This window comes from Equus asinus, chromosome 4, assembly GCF_041296235.1.
Source record: "Equus asinus isolate D_3611 breed Donkey chromosome 4, EquAss-T2T_v2, whole genome shotgun sequence".
Classification (NCBI taxonomy): domain Eukaryota; kingdom Metazoa; phylum Chordata; class Mammalia; order Perissodactyla; family Equidae; genus Equus; species Equus asinus.
The window spans coordinates 18214666-18233977 of record NC_091793.1 but is presented as its reverse complement, the minus strand read 5'-3'; the positions used below and the strand labels follow the sequence as shown (position 1 = coordinate 18233977).

The window sequence follows — 19312 nt, the reverse complement described above, 5'->3', positions numbered from 1 at the left end:
CCAAAACCAGCCAACAGGTGGACAACTCTGGGCGCTCTGCCGAGGAGGCTGGGATCAAGGCCATCAGTGCAAGGAAAAACGTTCCTTCTCAAGGTTACGTGCCTGCAGAAGCCCAGCTCCACATGGCTAATATAACTGTATCAGCTACTCGACTATTGCTCTTTAACACTAAGATTCTTCCCATCATTAAAGAAATGACACAATTATTAAAAATTTCTGAAAATACAGGAGCAGCAGAAAGAAGAACAAAACAACCTTCAGAGACACATCACTTGAAGACGAATTTCTTTCCAATCAGTTTCTGATATTCCACATACATTTTTCATGTTCTCATTAACTCTGTGGAAATCACTGCTCCTGGCTGCACATTTCACCGTGTGGATACGCTGTGACTCGCTTAACCCTTTTCCTGTTGCTAGACATTTATGTTATTCTTATGAATAATGGTACCAGGACTATCTTTGTGGATAATGCTTTCTCCATTTTTGAAAGTATTTCCTCAGCACAGATTTACAGAAGAGGAATTACCATGCCGAAGGATCCTGCAATCTTGAGCAATATGCCGTAAAAACACTTACCTTGATCTCCCATATGATACCTAAGGTTCAAGGCATTATTTACACTGAGGTTCTTCAAAAAAGCATTATAATCCACTGCAGTATCTGTATCAATGTTGTAGTGCTTTGCAAACCTAAAATGGAAATATTCTTTAGTAATCAGAACCCATGATACAGAGACCCTACAATGAAGCAAGCTCGTTACTAAGGTCTCCTTTGCACTGGGGTCGGCATTAATTTTAATGTGTGTTTCTAGCTAGAGCTGGAATTGAAAAGTAGACCCTAGGAATGTTACCGTAAGATGATAAAATGCAGCCCCTTGGAAGGAGATCACTTTACTTGGCCTACGGATAGATGCATAGATGGATGCCTGCAGATTCCAACGGGACAGGAACCCCTCAGGAGCCGCCCAGGGAGTGCCCCGGCCTGCAGCATCTTCTCCTTTCTCTGGCGGGGGGAGGGGGCGGCCAAGGCTTAGGCTGCTTGGGAGCCACCTCTGCCCTCAGACAGCAAAAGCAGGTCCCACTGCCCTTTAAGAACTGGGGGGCATGGATCTGAGCCACGAGTCAGTTAGCCTACAATTTCTATAACCAGAGAAATCGAGAGCTGGGTGGAGTGGAGAACACAGCCCATCTTCTTGACCAAGTGTACCATCGCACAGAGAGAAACTGAGGCCCCAGATGGAACGCCCTTTCAAGGCAGTGAATGGCAGTGGGGGCAAAGCGTTTCTTGGATCATTCTATGATTTCTATATATAAAGAGAAAATTTTAAAACACTTAACCAATGTCTCTCCCTGAAATATACTGAGATACTCTTTTTTTAAAGTTAAGATAAATAGGATGTTTGGATTTTTTTTCCTTTTAAAGTGAATTTTCTATTATTCAAATCTGCCACTTGATAAATGGTTTTCTAGATAATTTCTGCATTATTACATTTATAAAAAATTGACAGTTTTTAAATGTTTGGTTATATTATCTCCATATGTGTTCGTTTCTATAATTATCTAATTTCATGCAGCTTTCTAAAAATTTAGTAATTATCACTTAAAGTATTTGTTATTTTTCTGTTTTCCAAATTTAACAAAGAGTAATGTCATGTATTCATTTCAATGCATACCTTTTTTTTCCACTTTGATGAATCTTGCCTATTGTTCTAATAAGAAAAATTATCTTGAGATATGATAGCTGCCAGATGTTAATACTGAACCTCCCCAAATAGCTCCATTTTTCATCCATAGTCTCTGTCTTGTGAAAATAAGGCCGTAGGCTCAGGAACCCAGAAGGTGGCACCTAACGTGCCCCCTTTCAAGTTGCCGACCTCTAGAAAGCGCTGGCGACTCTGCCGCTCCAGGAAGATGTCGGGATACTGATAAAAATCTCACCACCAACCTTCCTGTTTTCTGTGAAAATCCAGCATTCCTTGAAACTTGTATTTGCTCAGAAGAGAATCCTGACCTTCCCTAATGCCCAGCCCATCCACATTCATTAACCTGCTGCATCTTCACTGAGGACAGACAGACAGGATCCCGCAGTGATATTTCCTACAGATAAAATTTCAGACATGAAGCCTCAGTTCTGCCCAAGGATGCAGCATCTCAAACGGCTTTTGACAAGGATAAAGGCGTGGGAGACAGACTGTCCCTAACCTGAAACCACCAAGGCCGTTCTCCCAGGGACCTGAACGCTGAGCAGGACCCACACGTCCGCAGAGACCTACAGGCAGGTGGGTCACGTGGGAAGGCCGACTTCAGGGGTGAAGGGAACGACGCCAACTGGACATAACTGCCTCCAGCGTCACCGCCTGGAACTGTGCCTCGGGCTTCACTCATCTGCTCAGGCAGCAGGCTGACCTCTAGTGAGTGAGTTTGTTTTCCAGGCCGCTCAGAAATTATTTACCTGGATTCAAATACTTTGGCCTGCAGGGCAATGGCGGGTAGGGTGGTGGGAGATGGGAAAGAAAGAACAAAACCCAACGGGCCTCAGGATTGTCTGACTAAGTATAAAATTTGGTGATGATTTTCTCTCTTGCCTCTTGTTTACATAGGCTGGATGGTATTCTGAAGCTTAAAGAGAACTGTTTTTCAAAGAGTAAAGGGCATCTGTGGAATCTTTACGATTATGATAGAGTCACTGAGAATCAAGCACCTACTGTGTGCCAGGTGCATCGCAGGCCCACTTTGTGCGTTACATGGAATCGTCATGCCAGCCCTGCAAGGTGGGCTCCTCAGTCTCCACTTCCTTAGAAGAAAACTGAGTCTCAGAGAGGCCAGGAGCTTCCCAAGGCCCTGGAACAAGGGCAGAGGTCAGACCCGCCCCCAGCGTGCCTGACTTCAAAGCCAAGGCCATTCGGACCACACCAGCCCATAGGCTGATATTAAACAGAAAGCTGTCAAAGGAAAAAAAGGATTAAAAAATGCATTGTGTTTCCTGCTCAAAAACTAAAAAGGCAAAGTTAATGCTGAAGCAGCTTCTCAAGGAAAGAGTCTGTTCCTGAGCTTCAATAAGAAGAGCATTAAAGCAATTGAAGAAATGGGCTACTTTTGATCTTCCGCGTTTCTAATCTAAAGGAAAGCAATTCTATTATGTTAAGTTTCTCAAGCCTTATCGTGAAAACAGCATTGTTTTTGAGGCTTAAAAAATATCTCAAATAAAAATTTGTGGAGTTCTTTATTATTCAATACTTATGAGATGGGGAAACAGACAGTAACATTTTTTTATAGATTTACTAGGTTGGAGACTGCAGTGCCAAACACAAGGTTTATTGTCAAATAAAACACTGTTTTGTGTTTTGATTGCCTGTTTCAGAAGAGTGCTGATTCTGTTCTATAATTGCACGCACAAAATTATTTAATTTGTTTTGTTTGGATCTTATTCTGGACACTTTCCCAGGCGGAAAGATGTAAAAATTAAAACATCTATTATGTCTTTTATATTCTGAGGTGGGTTATAAAGAGGAAAAAAGAAGAAAATATTCAAAAGACGGGGAAATATCCATTTTTTTAAAAGTCTCCTTTGCTTTTCTCCATGACACTGTCACATGCCCTTTTGACTTCCTTGCTATAGGAGCAAATTCCGCCACTTCCAACGGAAGCACCTCTGTCTTTATCAGACTATGTAAGCAACCACGGCAACCCATTTTAATGGCAATTTATAACTGCAGTGCAACGTGAAACTCTCAGGCTCAGAGTGAAACAATAAGGCTTGGTACTTTTGTTAATGGCCTGGAGGATTTTTTAAAAAATGGGAAAAGGCAGGAAGAGGAAGAGCACTTCTTGGCTGAGGACTGAGTCCTCTCTAAAGCAAAACACAGCCCCCCTTCTCGTGGCTTCCATTCAAAACACAAGTAGCCACAGAAGCTAAGCATTTGGCTTCTTCTAAATGATCTGGAGTTTATTGGAGGCTCAAAAAAATGTCCATGCAGGCTTCCACATGCTGCCCTCGAGTCAGGAGCAGGTGGCAGCAGCTTTCAAACGCCAAGAAGCAGCTAACACTCAGTTATTCAGTGCCCCCCCGCCGCAGCGCTCCCCCACCTCAGCAACAACAGTCCTCAAAGGAGAATCAAGCTTCTGTTATTACATCAGCATGGAGAGCCCATGAGGAGCATATCAGCTAATGGATGCATCCTGAAATGTTTCATTCTTCTCCTAACCCCAGGCTGTGAGTCAAAGTCAACTGTGAACTGGAAACGCAAGGGACAGAGGGCGTGTGCCAACCAGGAAAAGAGAGACAACTGGTGATGGATTACTTAAATAATCGAGATGTGTTCAAGTCTGCAGGCCAGATGATTCTCACCCTAGGGTTCTTAAGGAATTAGAACCATTAGCTCTCGTTTTTGAGAACTCATGAAGAGCATCACAAATGTGGGAGAAATGCCGAATGAGTGCCTCTTTTAAAAACAGTCGAGACAGAGAAGGCGGGAAGGAGGATGACGCATGGAACCAAGGAACCCGACAGGTCCCGTTCTGAACCTGGTTTACAGTTCTCCGGAGCAGCCTCTCACCATACCTTCGTTTACTTACTTTTTGTATTCATCATCTTTCATCTTCAAACAGAAGGTCTCCAGAACTCTCCTCAGCTCACGTGCTTGGACCAGACCAGTCTTGTTAACATCAATGAGCTTAAGGGCTTTCATAACAGTTTTAATGTTTTTGAAAATCTGTGTATAAAAGTGATTTAGGAAAAGTCAAAAGATCCAGTGTCGAAAATCAAAATGGTAATAAAAAATGTGAAAGTTTTTAAAGGCTTCTTGTAGAATAAAATGTTTTCAGAGACTCACAGTCGTAGGATTGCAAAATGACATGTCTATGGAAAAAAGAACACTTTGCATTTATTGAATGTTTTCAAGGCAATTTTCTCTGTAAATGGTCTTAGTAAGCTTAAAAAAAGAATTCTTTCTGGTGTAAAGCAATAGGTCTCAGACACAATTCATTCCCTTTTAAGCCAGAGGAAAAATCTTTTTGTTTAATTGATACTTAAAAACTATAGTTCTGGCATAGCTGGACTTGTACAATTTTTATTTTTCATAGCCATATGCAAACTATTTTTACTAGGAGCTGAAAAGCATGACTGCATATTTCAACCCCTCTGAATTTTTTAAAGATATTACAGAAAAGTTTTATAGAGATCTTCCCCAAATCCTGCCAATGCATATTTATTGGGCTCACAGACGTGAACGGCATTTGGCTAGGCCCTGTGGGGACGCAGAGAGCCCGAGCTGTGCGCTTGCCTTTAAACGACTTATATTTAGAGGGCAGAAACACGCCCTGGGCTCCCGTGTGCCGAGCCCCGAGCTGTGTGATTGGGTGCTCCTGACCCCCAGGAAGAAAGCACCATTCCCCATGTTTAGGGTCAGGGAGACGACGCGAGTCACCCAACATCACCCAGCTGGACGAGGATGACGCTGGGATTCAAACTCAGGTCAGTCCTTTAAGCACACAGCCCCGCAGAGAAGACAAGACATGCAAACAAATATTCACCCAAGTGGGAACAAGAGCCAAACAACAAACGAGGAGCTGCGGCCTTCACAGGAGGGAACAGGCCCTTGCAGCCCCAGCCATCTGGGGGGCTTCCTGCAGGAGGTGGCCTCTGAGCCAGAAGAGGCAGCTGGGGTCCGACCTCCCGCTCTGAGGGGAGGACAGGAGGGATTGTGCGGGCAGGATACGAAGCCAAAGATGGGATAGCGGATGAAGAGTGATGAGCGTCAGGTATGACTGGATCCAGAAGCCTGCTTCTACCGCCCGTACTGGACGAACCCACGTCCAGCCCAGATTCTGAGTGCACCTCGGGGAGCGAGTTGAGCGGAACTCTAGGACAAACAGGCTCGCTCCCTTTATATCAACACGCCTCCTTCTTCAGTGTGTTCTCTGACCGGTCCCTTCGCTGTCTCAGGCTGACTAAAGTCCACTGCCCCACCAGGAACCCTCGCAGCCGGCTTCTGGGTGGCTGTTCGGCTCATGCTTGAAGAACCACTGAGCTGGTGGGAGGATGGCCTCCTCCACACAGCTGCTTCCCTTCTCCCTGGCTCCTCCTGGCTGCGTTGTCTGGAAACCCTCTTGTGCCCGCTCATGCCCGGGGGCCCTCAGCCCCGGCACGCCTGTCCTGCCTCCAGCACCCGCGTGGTGCTCACGCAGACAACCTGACACCCCGTCTCTTGGCTCCTGGTCCTTCTCCCCTCCAGAGGGAACGGCTCCCTGCTCACACCCAGCACCTTGTTATACCCATACCTGCCACTCTCCAAAATCAAGCCCCACTCCAACCACCCCTCCACCCTCCTAGCTCCCTCCCTTGAGTGCCAAACCCCACAATCTTCTCTCCACCCGGCCCCACCTGCTGTTCTGGCTCCTTCTCTCTCTCCACTCCCCCTCCTCCCCACTACCCCCTAACCAGTCCATCTTCATAATCACCTTGCATGTGTGCTGAGCCCCCGCCGCCCTCTTCCTTCACCCTCTCTCCGCAGACTCACCCTGGTTAAAGCCGACTCACTGCCCAGGCCAAGCGCCTGATGAGGCTGGAGAGGGCGGGCCGTGGTGCACCTTCCTGGCTCCCCTCACTGGAGACCACCTGGCCCGGAGCAGGGGTGCACGTGGGAATCCCTCCCCAGGATCCACTCCCCACCCCCGTCCAGACAGCCGCTCCGCCTTCTCCAGTCCCCCACCTCCCTTCGCAGCTTCCTTCCTCCTCTCCATCAGATAACCTGCTCCTCATTTATGGAGGAAACAGAGCAACTGGAAGACCACGTCCCCATGCTCCCCCGACATCTACAGTCTGTCTGACTCAATACCCACGCGATCGGCCTCCCCTCCTGTTCCGTGAGGCCACCCAGGTCACCCAGGTGACCCTGTCCCCTCTCGCCCACGTGAGGAATTGCTCCTGCACATGTTTCCTTGCTCCAGGTTGGTCCCCATTACAACGAGCCATCTGAGAAACGATTCCTCCCTCCCTGCCTCTCCTCTTCTTCCAGCCACTTCTTCCCTTTTGCAGAGATCCCCTCTCAAGAGCCATCGGTGCTTTCTATCTCCAAGGTGTCCCTCCCCGCTCATCAGTTTTGTCCCCACCACTCTGCAGAAACATCCCTGTCAGGGTGACCAACGGCCACTCGGTCCTCACACGCTGCCCCGCAGCAGCCTTCCACACGCTTCCCACCTGGCTTCCACACCCCACTCTCCTGGGTCTCCTCCGCCTTTCTTCCTTCTTCTGGTCTCCCTGCCTACTTGTTCCTCAATTCCCCAACCTCTGAACTCTGGGCTGCCTCAGGACTCGGTCCTTGGGTCTCTGCTCCTCTGACCGCACTTACTCCTGGTGGTCCAGTCCTGTGGCTTTAATGCCCAGCTGACTCTCAGATGTCTGTCTCCAGCCCTGGCCTCTCCTCTGAGCCCAGGTTAGGACAGCCAGCTGCCTGGATGACGTCCACCTTGAGAGTCTAACAGACACCCCAGGTTTCCCAAACCCAACTGGCTCCTCCCACCATCTCCCCATCCCAATATGTCGCAGATCCACTCTGCCAGATTCTGTTCTTCTCACGTCCCACATCCAGGCCATGAGGAGAGCCTGGCAGCTCTCCCTTCATACACTTCCAGAATCCAGCCACATCTCACCCCTCCACCTCACACCCTACGGGGTGGTGCAATGGTGTCCCACTTGGTCTTCCAGCGGTCACTCGTGCCCCCACAGTGAGTCCTCCACACAGCAGCACCAAGGCATTCTGTTCAGGTCTGGGCACACCCTCCTCTGCTCCCAGCCCACCCAGAGTCAAAGGCAAAGGCCCCACAGCCTGGCTCCCAGCAGCCCCCGCCCCCCACGCCCTCACCCGGCCCCTGGCTCATTGCTTTCTGGCCACAGCAGACTCTGTGCCGCTCCTCACGAGTGCCAGGCTCCTCCTGCTTCAAGGAGTTTGCTTTTGCTGTTCTGCCTGGAACATTCCCCCCAGATCCCCACTGGCTCACTCCCTCACTTCATTCAGGCCTCGGTCCAAATGCCATCTTATCAGAAAGGCCTCCTGACCGTGTGTGTAAGTCAGGACCCACCCACTCTCATCTTCTTCAAAGCACTTCTCTAAGGTAACATTGGCTCTGCTGTCTGTCTCTCCCTCCGGTGGGTCCGCTCCCTGGGAGCGGGGTTCTGCCCACTGCTTCACCCAGCTCTGCGACAGCAGCTGCAGGGTGTATGTGCCCAGGAAGCACCTGTCTGAGTGAACAAAAGGTCTTCTTGTCACCTGCTTGGAAAAAAGCCATACTCTGAGGAAGCCTTGTTTTGTTATACGTTGGCAAAGACCTCCCCAGGGCCGATCCTGAATGTAATGATGATGACAGTCAGCACCAAGGTAATAAGGATCACAGCAACAAGATAACTGAACAAATATTAACTGAATGTCTGTTACGTGCAAAGCCCTGTGCTAAATTCTATACACATCTCCCACTTCTTACAACTGGAGGGCATTGGCTGACACAATCTTAATATCCAGAACTGGGAATACCAAACGTGGAAGGGCGGGAACAGCCTCAGGTGGGGTGAAAGCTGCTCGTGGGTGTCCGCCGTCAGCCTGAGCGCTCTATCTGAAAGAACAGAGCCCCAGCCATGGGGAGACTTGTTCCCATGGCCATATAAATATCTCAGCACCTTTTCTGCTGCCAAATCCCGATTCACCTCTTCGGGTAAAACGGAGGACAGGAGGCGATGCGCTTTTTTAAAACCCCAAAGCAACCCATATGGATCTCCAGCGTGGAAAGCCGGCAAGCAGCAGATCTGGCACAGAACTCACACCCACCAGAGGTATGTCTCCAAGTTTCTTATCATTTGTCAGACTGAAGTTTGGCAAGATCTGAATAGAGCTGCAGATGGTGAGGCTTATCAAAGGCAACACAGTTAGGGCCGTGGTCTGCGAGACTTGTCCTGGACATGACAGGCGAGAAGAAAAAGGTACGAAGGAATAAAGCGGCTGGGGTCACAACGGTGACCGTGCCCCTGCCCGCCCCATTTCCCTGCTCCCCGAGAAGGGTAGAAGAGGGCAGGAGAGGAAAAGGTAAAGAAAATGGAATTAGGTGTGGGCAGCATCCAGGTCTTTTTCAGCAGGCCAGACATCTGCCTGTTTAGTAGACCTGGGACAAGTCTGCATCGAGAGCCGACTGTCTCCGAGCCCCCTGCTCACGCGCCACGCCAGCTCCGACTCTCACAGGCATGCCTCCATGGTCCCGGGCCCCAGCCACACTGAACTGCTTCAGTTCACAAGCACGGCAGGCTCTGCTCCCGCAGGCTGCAAAGTCCTCACCGAGGCCGAAGCTCCAGGCCATCTGACCCCACTCTCCCCTTCTCACTGTGCTCCAGCTATGCGGGCCTCCATGTTCTTTCTCACACACGCTGAGCACACTCATCCTTTGAGACTTTTGCACGTCTGGTCTCCTCGGCTGGACGCCTCCCTCCCGGCTTTCATTCAGGTCTCAGTCCCAGGCCACCTGCTCACAGAGGCCCTCCTGCATGGCCTGCACAAAAGCGCACCCTCGTCCCTTTCTGCCCACTTGCTTCATTTTCCTTCTTTGCATCCATCCACACCTGGACCATTTCATGTCTCTTTCGTTCATTGCCTTTCTTCCTCCATCGAAATGGAAACTCCATGGAGGGGACTTGGTTTTGTCCGCTGCCGTATCCTCAGAGCATGGAACAGTTCCTGCACAGAGTGGATGCTCATAAACACTTGCAGAGTGAGTCAACATGCTGCATCTGCTGCCCAGAACACCCTCCCTGGCTCGGCCACTGTCCCCTCTGGGGCAGGACTCGGTGCCTTCTCTTCTGGCTTTCCTAATTACACTTCCACTCCATCACTGGCTCCCTGACTGCCATCTTGACATCTTGGTGCATTCCTGCCTGAAAATGGTACCCGGCTCCCTCCCCTGCCTGGCCTCTCTCTCCAGGGGCTCCGGGCCCACCCTTCAAATCCACACTGCTTCTTGGAAGGAATGCTCTTGGAGAGGGTCAAATCTTCAGAGAGAGAGAAAAACTGGGCACCATTAACAAAAGAAGAAGGGCCACTGCCTCTTGCTTCCTTCCTCCAAATCCAGCTCACCTTCAGAAAAGAAATGTGCCCTTGCTGTGCTATCGCCCAGGGACGGGCCTGGGGAAGGCTGCTCTCCTGGCCTGGCTTCATTGCCCATGGCAGCCTGACCCCCTTCCCTGCATTCCAGGCACCGCAATGCCCGCTGTCTGTTTTCTTAGCCTGCAAGCTAAGAATGGTTTTTACATGTTTTAATGGTTGAAAAAAAATCAAAAGGAGGATATTCTGTGACATGTGAAAATTATGTGAATTTAGAATTTCAGGATCCTTGAGTACATTTTATTGGCACCCAGCCATGCCCATTCATTTACATACTGTCTCAGTTGCTCTCCCCTGCCAGGGTGGAGATAACTAAGTGGACAGACATGCAACCTGAAGAGATAAAAATATTTACTATGTCCATGCAGATAATCCATAATCAATCTATGAATCAAAACTGGGGTGAGTTTCTTATCTGAGCCAGCTTTGAGGTCTAGACCCTGGGAGAAGGCTTCTGCCACGGAAGGAAGCTCTCTGAAGATGCAGGGTGGACAGAGCAGTCATGCATTATCCTGGAACAAGGAAGAGACACCGCATATGACAGGAATGTCTCCCATACTACAGTCAGGAGATGCATAGCTGTCACAGCAGGTCAGTGGTCACAAGGTGAACACAGCAGGTTGGTAATTAATCCTCGTTTGGGGAAGAGATGCTTATGAATAAAGAAATGCTGATATGGGGGAGCTACATCCCTATCTCTAAGGGCATCACCTTGGCTTTGGGACGTTGTAAATGCTTAAAGCAGATGTACGGTGCCTGCTCGACAGGCCACATCAGGCCCTTCTGGAAAAACAAGGCCAGGCCAAATTAGTTTTTACAAATGGCTTCCTCATAGACTCCGATATATCCTCTTGCTTTTCATTTATTCATGGACTAGCCTCACAGGGAAAGTTCTCGAGCCCATCCCCTCTCCCGAGCACCCCCACTGACAGCTGAGTGCGTGAGAAGTGTCAGGGGAGCTGCTGCGCATAAACACAGGTAGAAGCACCACAGATCTACAAAGAAAACCACAACAATATCTAGGTGTGACTTTAAATAAAGACTCAGGGGCCAGGAAACGGGCCTGAGCCTCTCTGAAGAAGCTGCCCAAAGTCTGCTCTTCCCCCATCTACCCTGTTCCCTGCACCAGGAGCTGCTTCCCTCCCCGTCTCCAAAACCCCTCGGGGCTGCTTGCTAGGCCCTGCCAGACTGCCTGGCCAGCCCAGCCCCTACCAGGCCCAGACTTTCCCCACCCTCCAGTCCCCACTGCACCCGGGACCCCCACCTCTCCACAGACCCCCACCACACCTCCGCCCTGTACCGTACACTGGCCCCCACTGGAGCACTGCAGACCCTGCGCGCAGGGCAGTATCTGACCCTCTCCATGTCCTTAGAGCCAGGTCTGGGCGGATGGATGCCCAAGGCCTTGAGGATGAAGGGTGAACCCAGCCATCCAGGGAAGGGAACCACAGTGAGAACGGACTAAAAAGGCTAGATTCTGCCGTCTGGACAGCAAGGCCAGGGGAAAAATAGGAGAGAAAGCTTTCAAGTTCTGAAGCGTGGCTACATAAACCAGGGCTCATTCACCCAACATTTCAAGAAAAGAAAAGAAGTCCTGTTTCACAGAGGAGTGAAGTAAAAGAAGGATGCGGTTACTGAAAACAAGTGCTAAGAGCAAAATTAAATCAAAATATTCCAAAAAAGACGTAGATGAATCTGCGGAGGGCAGACTCAGAAGCATTAGTACAAGAAGCAGAGAATGTCTGACCCGAAAGAGTAAAGCCAGGGCGTGGGGAGGAGAAGCCTGCTCCAGGCACTGTGCTGCGCCGCCCGCTGAAGACCGTGTGACCTGCTCTGGGCTGCAGCGACGCGCCCCGCCCCCTGCAACAGTGCCAGGTGTCAACAGCTCCCTCCCTCCTTCCTCTCCACAAGGGACCCCGGGCAGCATAGTGTGTGACCAGCCACAGACTCTGAAACGAGACTTTGAAGCCCAGCTGCACACTATTACTCAGGTAACGCTGGGTCAGCGACCTGACTCCTCTCAACTTCGGTTTCCTCAACTGTGAAACGGGAATGAATAAGGGTACCGTACTGGTGTGCGAAGATGAAACCAACTCATGTGTGCAGGTGCCTCACAGCGAACACACTCAGTAAATGGGGGTGCGATGGGAGCCGCTGACCAGGACCAAAGGCTGAGAGCAGAGTTCCAAATAACCGGACACCACACAGCCACGTCAGGAACAGTAAGTGCTGGACCAGCACTGCTGGCCCCACCCAGCCAACTCCTCCAGCCCCTCCACTGCCCCACCGAGCAGCCCAAGTTAACATACGCCTTGAGAGGGCTGGAGGCCCTGCACGGGCAGGAGGCCAGGGCCAAGAACAGGGCTCAAATCAAAGAATATCTGTTAAGTGGATGAATGTATGGGCAGGTAGGTGGACGGACGGACGGATGGATGGACAGATGGACAGATAGGGTGATTGCAGCATTCACGGGGAAGTGGCTCTGGTAAGCCGCGAAACCCTTGGACAGACAGAACAAGTGCCTGTAAGAAGGGCACACAGGCATCTCACTTCCCAGCGGGCTCAGAGACCTGCTCTGCAGCTTCCTGAGGAAAGGACTGAGAACCAGACAGAGCCGGCAAGCAGGGCGGAGGGGCAGAGCAGAGCAGCCCACGTGCCTGCTGGAGGCGTGGACAGGACGTGACACTCCCATGGGGCAAGCAGACACAGAGAAAGGTAGAAGCTTGCGCCGTCCTGCTTCCGGGGGCTGCTCATCAGGGGAGGGGACCCAAGCAGCCTGAGGATGGACGGTGGGCCACCAGGAGCAGAGCTGAGGAGCACAGAGGGGGTCAGGCCAGAGCTGGTCCTCCTCGCCAGGAAACTATACAGATCGGAGGCCCCCAGAGCACTGTCCTCTAACTCCCCAGATGCCCTGCAAGAGCAGCCTGTACATGCTACCCACAGAGGACCCCGGTGAAGGCAGAGACACGCCCTCTCCGCAGCCCTCATCACAGACCCCACAACCTGGGGGAAATGAAGCCAAAAGAGGGCACGAAGGACAAGCAGCCCAGCAGGCAAGGCCCCACCCCACTGCAGGTCCCTCAAGCGGGAAAGCGTGGAGGAGGGGGCAGCTGCACTGGATCCGAGCTCAGGGTTTAAATCCGGACTAGCCTGTGCTGGACTGGTTTATACCAAGTGTGACCAGAAAGCCAGGAGACCAGCCCAGGACATGCTCAGGGGACGAAGAAGGCGGACGTGCCAGCGCCTGCTCGACAACAGTGAGGAGAGAAAAATCAACCTGCTTCAGATTTGTACCCCACTGAGTTCAGACGGCTCAGTAAACTGCTAACAGTGGATGTTATTATTAATCTATAGTTCTTTGTTTAAAATGCTTTTTATAGCACTTTGAGCTCCAGGAAAGAAAGCTGTGAACCCAAATAAATACGACCACCTAGACTTTAAAGGAGGTGAGAAAAAGCCTAATATTTCCTCCCTAAAGCCCAGAATTCCCACTCAGCCTGCAAAATCACCCCTCCCTGGGCCTGGCTCCGACGTGGCCCTTCCCAGAGGAAGGCCAGGCTTCTCCTGGCCACAGTGGGACCTGCACGGTAACTGAAATCGCCTATGATCGTATTCTTAGTGGCTCCTGTTTGCTGTTTTCTGTTTGGTTCTTCTCTCGGAGCCACCTTTTCTTGCCTGTTTCTAGCAGAAGGGGGTCAGGAACAGTCCCCCCCAGCCGCTGCCTGTGGACTGAACCCCAAGGGGAGGGCCCTCTAGCCACCTGTGTCTTGGCTCTGCAGCAAAATGAAGCATTGGGCAAACATGGTTGTCAGTATGGCACCTTCCTGTCACCACAGCTAAATTCATTTTAAATTTAAGGAATAAGTTTCTGAAATGAAACCATGAAAAAGGATTTCTCTTACAATAAACACATCAATGCTCATTTTCCTTATTATTCTACTTTTGGCTATTTTGTATAAAATCTTTAATTAAAGTTTTTCTTTGAAATTGTCATTATCAACCCAGAAGAAAGGAAGGGGGGAAAAAAGAACAACACAGCTGTGCAGATATGAAGCGCTATTCAGGACTAAATGAACTGGAACGAAATAAGTAGCTTGACTGTTATGTTCTTAGTTTTGGCTCTGTATTCTCAGTAGCACAGTCTAACTTGTCACTTTATATCGATTCCATCTGTTTACACTCTGCAGAGTATTGGCTTCCTACCGTGAACATTTCCTATTTACCAGCTGGTAGAGATGAGCCAAACCAGATAGGAAAAAATTAGATACATTCAGAACCTCATAAACACAAACTTTCAATTTGGGGACATGTGGGAGGAGCTGCGCCGGGTATTGCTCACCTTTAACAACGGCTTCGCCTCCGTGCCTCCCCAGCTGACGCTTGCTCACACTGCTCTGGTGCTGCCCCCACAGGCCTAGGACCGTGCATTTACTTACTGAACATATGCAAACCCTGACTTTACCAAAACTTGTACAAGCTTACATAAAAAGACGTCTAAAGGAGATCCACAAAAACAGAAGAAAGGGAGCTGACTGAAAAAAGAGCTAAAGGAACCTAAAAGTCATAGTTGCTATGATGGAGCAAAAATCCAAAAATCTGGCTTTGGGTTTCCTTGCAGCCAAGGTGAAAAGGGAAACTTGCTGTTCTATAGGCCACAGGCCATGTAAACTTTCCACTACATTCAATTTTCGTTTTTAAAATGCTTACCTGCAACATATAGCTTAAAGACTTCTAATAAGAAATTCCAGCTACCCATCGAACTTCTGACACAGCTACGAAAATAAGCCCCAAGTCTAAATACCTAAGGCTTTTAAAAGGGTGCCAAATCTAGAAGAAATATTTCCTGTCTCTCCTTTCTTTCTTTTTTTTTTTTTTTAAAGATTTTATTTTTTCCTTTTTCTCCCCAAAGCCCCCCGGTACATAGTTGTGTATTCTTCATTGTGGGTTCCTCTAGTTGTGGCATGTGGGACGCTGCCTCAGCGTGGTCTGACGAGCAGTGCCATGTCCGCGCCCAGGATTCGAACCGACGAAACACTGGGCCGCCTGCAGCGGAGCGCGCGAACTTAACCACTCGGCCACGGGGCCAGCCCCTCTCCTTTCTTTCTTACCCAGCCCACACTCAAAGCACGGGAGCTCCACCCCAGGCACCACAGGCCAAGAATACTGGGGCCCTTATCACCCCGACCCCAGCTCGCTCATAGGACAGAGCTGCACACTAGGAAGGGCAAGCCAATCCCTTCCTGGGAACTCCATGGTGTCCCCCACAAACCAGAGGTGCTCAACGAGAGCAGGCTGCTGACGATGAATGTGACTGATCACATCCAAGGCCTGATGAGAGGTACCTGACTCCAGCTGCGCTCTCATCGAATGCGTCCAATACAAGGCTGACACTGACCTCCTGAATCCCTCCCTTCTTGTGTCATAATCCCCTTGTCAGAAGCCTTCAGTGAGCCCCCACCACCACCCCTTGCCCCACACTTTAGGGTTAATACCTGACCCTCAAACGCTTCCATCTTTTTCTCTAGCCTACCTTTCCAAACCGATCTGCCCCAGCCTGCCTGCAGAAACATAACCCTCTGCACAAGAGTCCCAGAGCCCACCTGCTCACGGACCGGCCGCCTCCCCACTGCCCCTCCCACAGCCCTTCTTAGCCAGACTGCGGTCCCAAAGCCACCCACAGCGCCTCCTGAGCACGCCCTAAAACCCCAGCCCCTGTCTCACCTTTTCCATGAGACTCTTCCCGCCTGTGCCAATTGCCGTGCACTGTTCCCGCAGAACTTACTTACTCACCCAGCACATATTTACTGAGTTCACATTAGGTGCCAGGATCTGTTCAAGGCACTGAAGTTACAACAGCGAGCAAGACAGAGAAGGTACCTACTCCCAGGGAACATATATCCTAGTGATTAACAAGTAAACTAACAAACAAAACTCTCAGAATGTTCTAAGTGGTGAGAAAAACATACAATTTTAGGTAGTGTAGTGAAAAACCTCTCCCTGGCATGCTCTCTCGTGCTGAGTGCCGTGAGCCAGACGTTTGTCTGAAGTTTACGCAATGTGTAACCAAAAGCCACGGGCATCTTAACTAGAGGAGGCTGATGAGATCTGACTTCTGCTTTGAAGAGATAACTCTGGGTGTCGTGTGGAATAGAGACTGTAAGGGGCTGGAGCGGGAACAGGACAAGCAGTCCAGGGCTGGTCTCCAGAGCACAGGGCAGAGACAACGGTGGCTGGGTCCGGGGCTGGGGTAGATGGAGAGAGGTGGATGGGTGGACGGCTTTCGGGACATAGCAGGCAGGACTTGCTGATGGGCTGGATAGGGAGAGGGGCCAGCAGGGAAAAGACAGGAGTCAAGGCTGGTCCTAGGTTTCTGCTTGAGTGACTCAGTGAATGGTGGAACCACTGACTAAGATGGGGGAGCCCAAGGGCGGAAGGCTTCTCGGGCTGGGGCGAGGAGGACGGCCAGCAGCTCTGGCTGCTCGGTGGACGGCAGAGAGTGCGGAGCCTCAGACGGAGATGGAAATGTGGGCACCACCAGCACAGCCCTCTCCTCCTCCCCTCTGCAGCTTTAAACCATAAACGACCACGAGCCACACTTAACCGTCCACACGAGAACTCCTATGTCTTATCTCCTCTGGAGGCAAACTCTTAGCATTTTTAGTAACTTCCAGCACTATGGTAAGTTCATTTGATTTATTCTCCCAGAGAATCTCAACAATGCTGGGAAGACCACACGATAGTGTTGCCGCATCTCACAGCTGAGGAGGAGTCCCCAGGGAGGCCAGCTTGCTCAGGGTCACTGGGACACTCACCCCGTCGGTCCTGTTTGGGCTATTGATTTGTAACATACAGGAAGACGTTATTAAAAAAAAAAAAAAGATAAACTTAGCCTGAAATATTACAAATTCTGGTATAACAGAATCTTTGCTTTAGTTTCCCCATGAAGCCTTTAGTAAATTAGTAACAGAGCAACCAAAAATAGGTCCTGGGGTAGAAGTGTTTTCAATACAATTTTTTTATAAAATGGCAACTGAGTGTTTTGTTAGGTGAAGTTCTCTGGATCGGAAGGGAAGCACTCGTCTTCGTCTAGCTGCACAGAGACGCAAACAGGCGCTGTGACATTATTAATCGCCACGTTCAGTTATGACGGACGGGCTTTTCTGCAGGGATGAAGAAGTGCCTCAGATACAACTCTCCTGGCAGGTCTGCGATATGTGAATATTTCCTCAGATGAAAGAGGAGATGTACTCAAATACCTACTATGACAGGCAATTAATGCCACGTGCGCCAAGGAGCGCTGATAAAAGGGGGATTAGGAGAATATTGCGAATTAACCGAAAGCTTGTCTGTTTTAGCAAATGGCCTCATTTCGAGTTTGACACAGTCTTTTTATTAGGCAAACAGACTGCATTCTGGTACATTCGTTCATGCTAATGTGGTGTCATAACATTAAGGTATGTTTATGAAACGGTTGCGATTCTGATGAACAACTGTTTCTTTACTCCTCGAGCAATAATTTTTTAAATTTCTTTTTTAGGAAAATTCACCTATTTAAGAAAATGAATCTACCCATCACTTTTGCCTCTTCTTCTTGAGGATATTACAGACCAAGCAAGCAGCGCAGTCCCTCTAATTATTTACTAATTGCTTCTGCAATGACTGAGGCTGCAGCTACATGACTCCAAGGCACCAGGGTAACCCCATAAAAACTTGCATCGGCTCACTCGGTCTAACAGACAACTAGTCACGGCTGACTGCGTGGACCAGCTGTTCTGACATCATGGCACACAGGCTTGACAGAGGGTCCCCGATTTGGACGGTGACGTGGGATGAGAGCAAAGAGCCTGGGGCTCTGGGTCTGTTTTTTCTATTTTTATTTCTTTAACTCGATTCTAGATTCTTGACTTCTAGTCTTGGGTTAAGAACAGCGTTTTTGGATGGGGGACGAGTCCTGACTTTTCTAGCCATATGCTGTGTTCTCACACAGACAAGAACAGCCTCCTGTGCTGGTCACGCCCTGGACACAGCTCGCGGTGAGCACTCGCCTCCTCACATGGCAGAGGGACTCTCCTGTGAGCCTCCTCTCTCACTTTCCCCTCACCCTCAGGAGGGGAGCTGATGAAAGGAAAAACAGAGCAAAAGACCAAAACTTGGTTAGCCTGGCAACACCCTGAAGCCTGGCTCTAGTCCCCTGTTTTCCCGGCAGATTCCTCGCCTGCAGAATGTGAAGAACACAAGTCTTAGGGCTGGGACACTGCCCCTACTCAGGATGGAGCTGGGCCTGCGGGGCAGGCAGGCAGAATAAAGACGGAGGAGTGGGGAAGATGCGTGAGAGAGCAGGAGGCCAGAGAGAGAAAAGAAAAGGAAACTCCCAAATGCCCATTTGAAGTAGATGCTACACAGACAAAAAGATGACTGTGGCTGGAACAAAAAACTCCATGCATTCGTACAGCGACGGTGAATAGGGAAACTTCTCTCTGCAGGACCAGGTCTGCCGACGGGCATAACAAAGTCACATCTGCTGAATGCAGAGTGCGAGTCAGTACCCTTCCCGAAGAGGCCCTCCAAGGGGCAGGGTAGCCTTGTGGTTAAGGGCTAGCACTCTGAGCCAAGCTGCCATGGCTGGAATTGCAGCTGCTCTGCCCTCCAGCTGTGTGCCCTTGGTCAGACTGCATAGCCTCTGTTCTAGTTTCCCCCTCTGTCAGTGGAATAACAATGGCACCTCCTTCAGGGGTTCTCCGGGGAATTAAGTAACCTAATGCAGGAAAGCACTTCGACCAGCTCCCAGTAAGTGCTCAGTCAGTGCTATTATTACTACTAAAGTTGGCAAAATAAAAATCACATACTGTCCAAAGGGTTAAGGCCCAGCCAGCCGAGGGGGTCCTTTCAGTGGGGGCTGAAGCAGACAGCCAATGGTTCACCTCCACCCCCTGCTCCTTTCTAACAAAACCCTCCATTTTCAGATCCCCACCCTCCGGGTGACCACGTGCTTTAGGGGAGGGAGCCCAGCCGCCACACCAGGGTGGAACCAGGGTTGGTCCAAGGGACCAAATCCACTGCCAGTGACTGGTTTGGGTGTGGGATGTAATTCTGGGCTGTGAGTCGGTGGGGGAGCTTCCCCTGGTTTATAAAGGGTCATATTGGAAGGAATAGCATACTGGAAATAGCTGAC

General features: G+C 50.1%; 1 protein-coding gene across 2 annotated transcripts in view; it reads right to left on the bottom strand.

Moving 5' to 3' along the window:
- EFCAB6 (EF-hand calcium binding domain 6) overlaps positions 1-19312 on the bottom strand; it is a 237374-nt gene that overhangs the window by 171209 nt on the left and 46853 nt on the right. For both annotated transcript variants that reach the window (XM_014864412.3, XM_070506757.1), the window contains 2 exons: positions 4577-4713; positions 579-691 (listed from right to left, as the gene is read on the bottom strand). In XM_014864412.3, coding sequence (XP_014719898.3) covers positions 579-691; positions 4577-4713 — 250 coding nt within the window. The remainder of the gene's footprint in view (positions 1-578; positions 692-4576; positions 4714-19312) is intronic.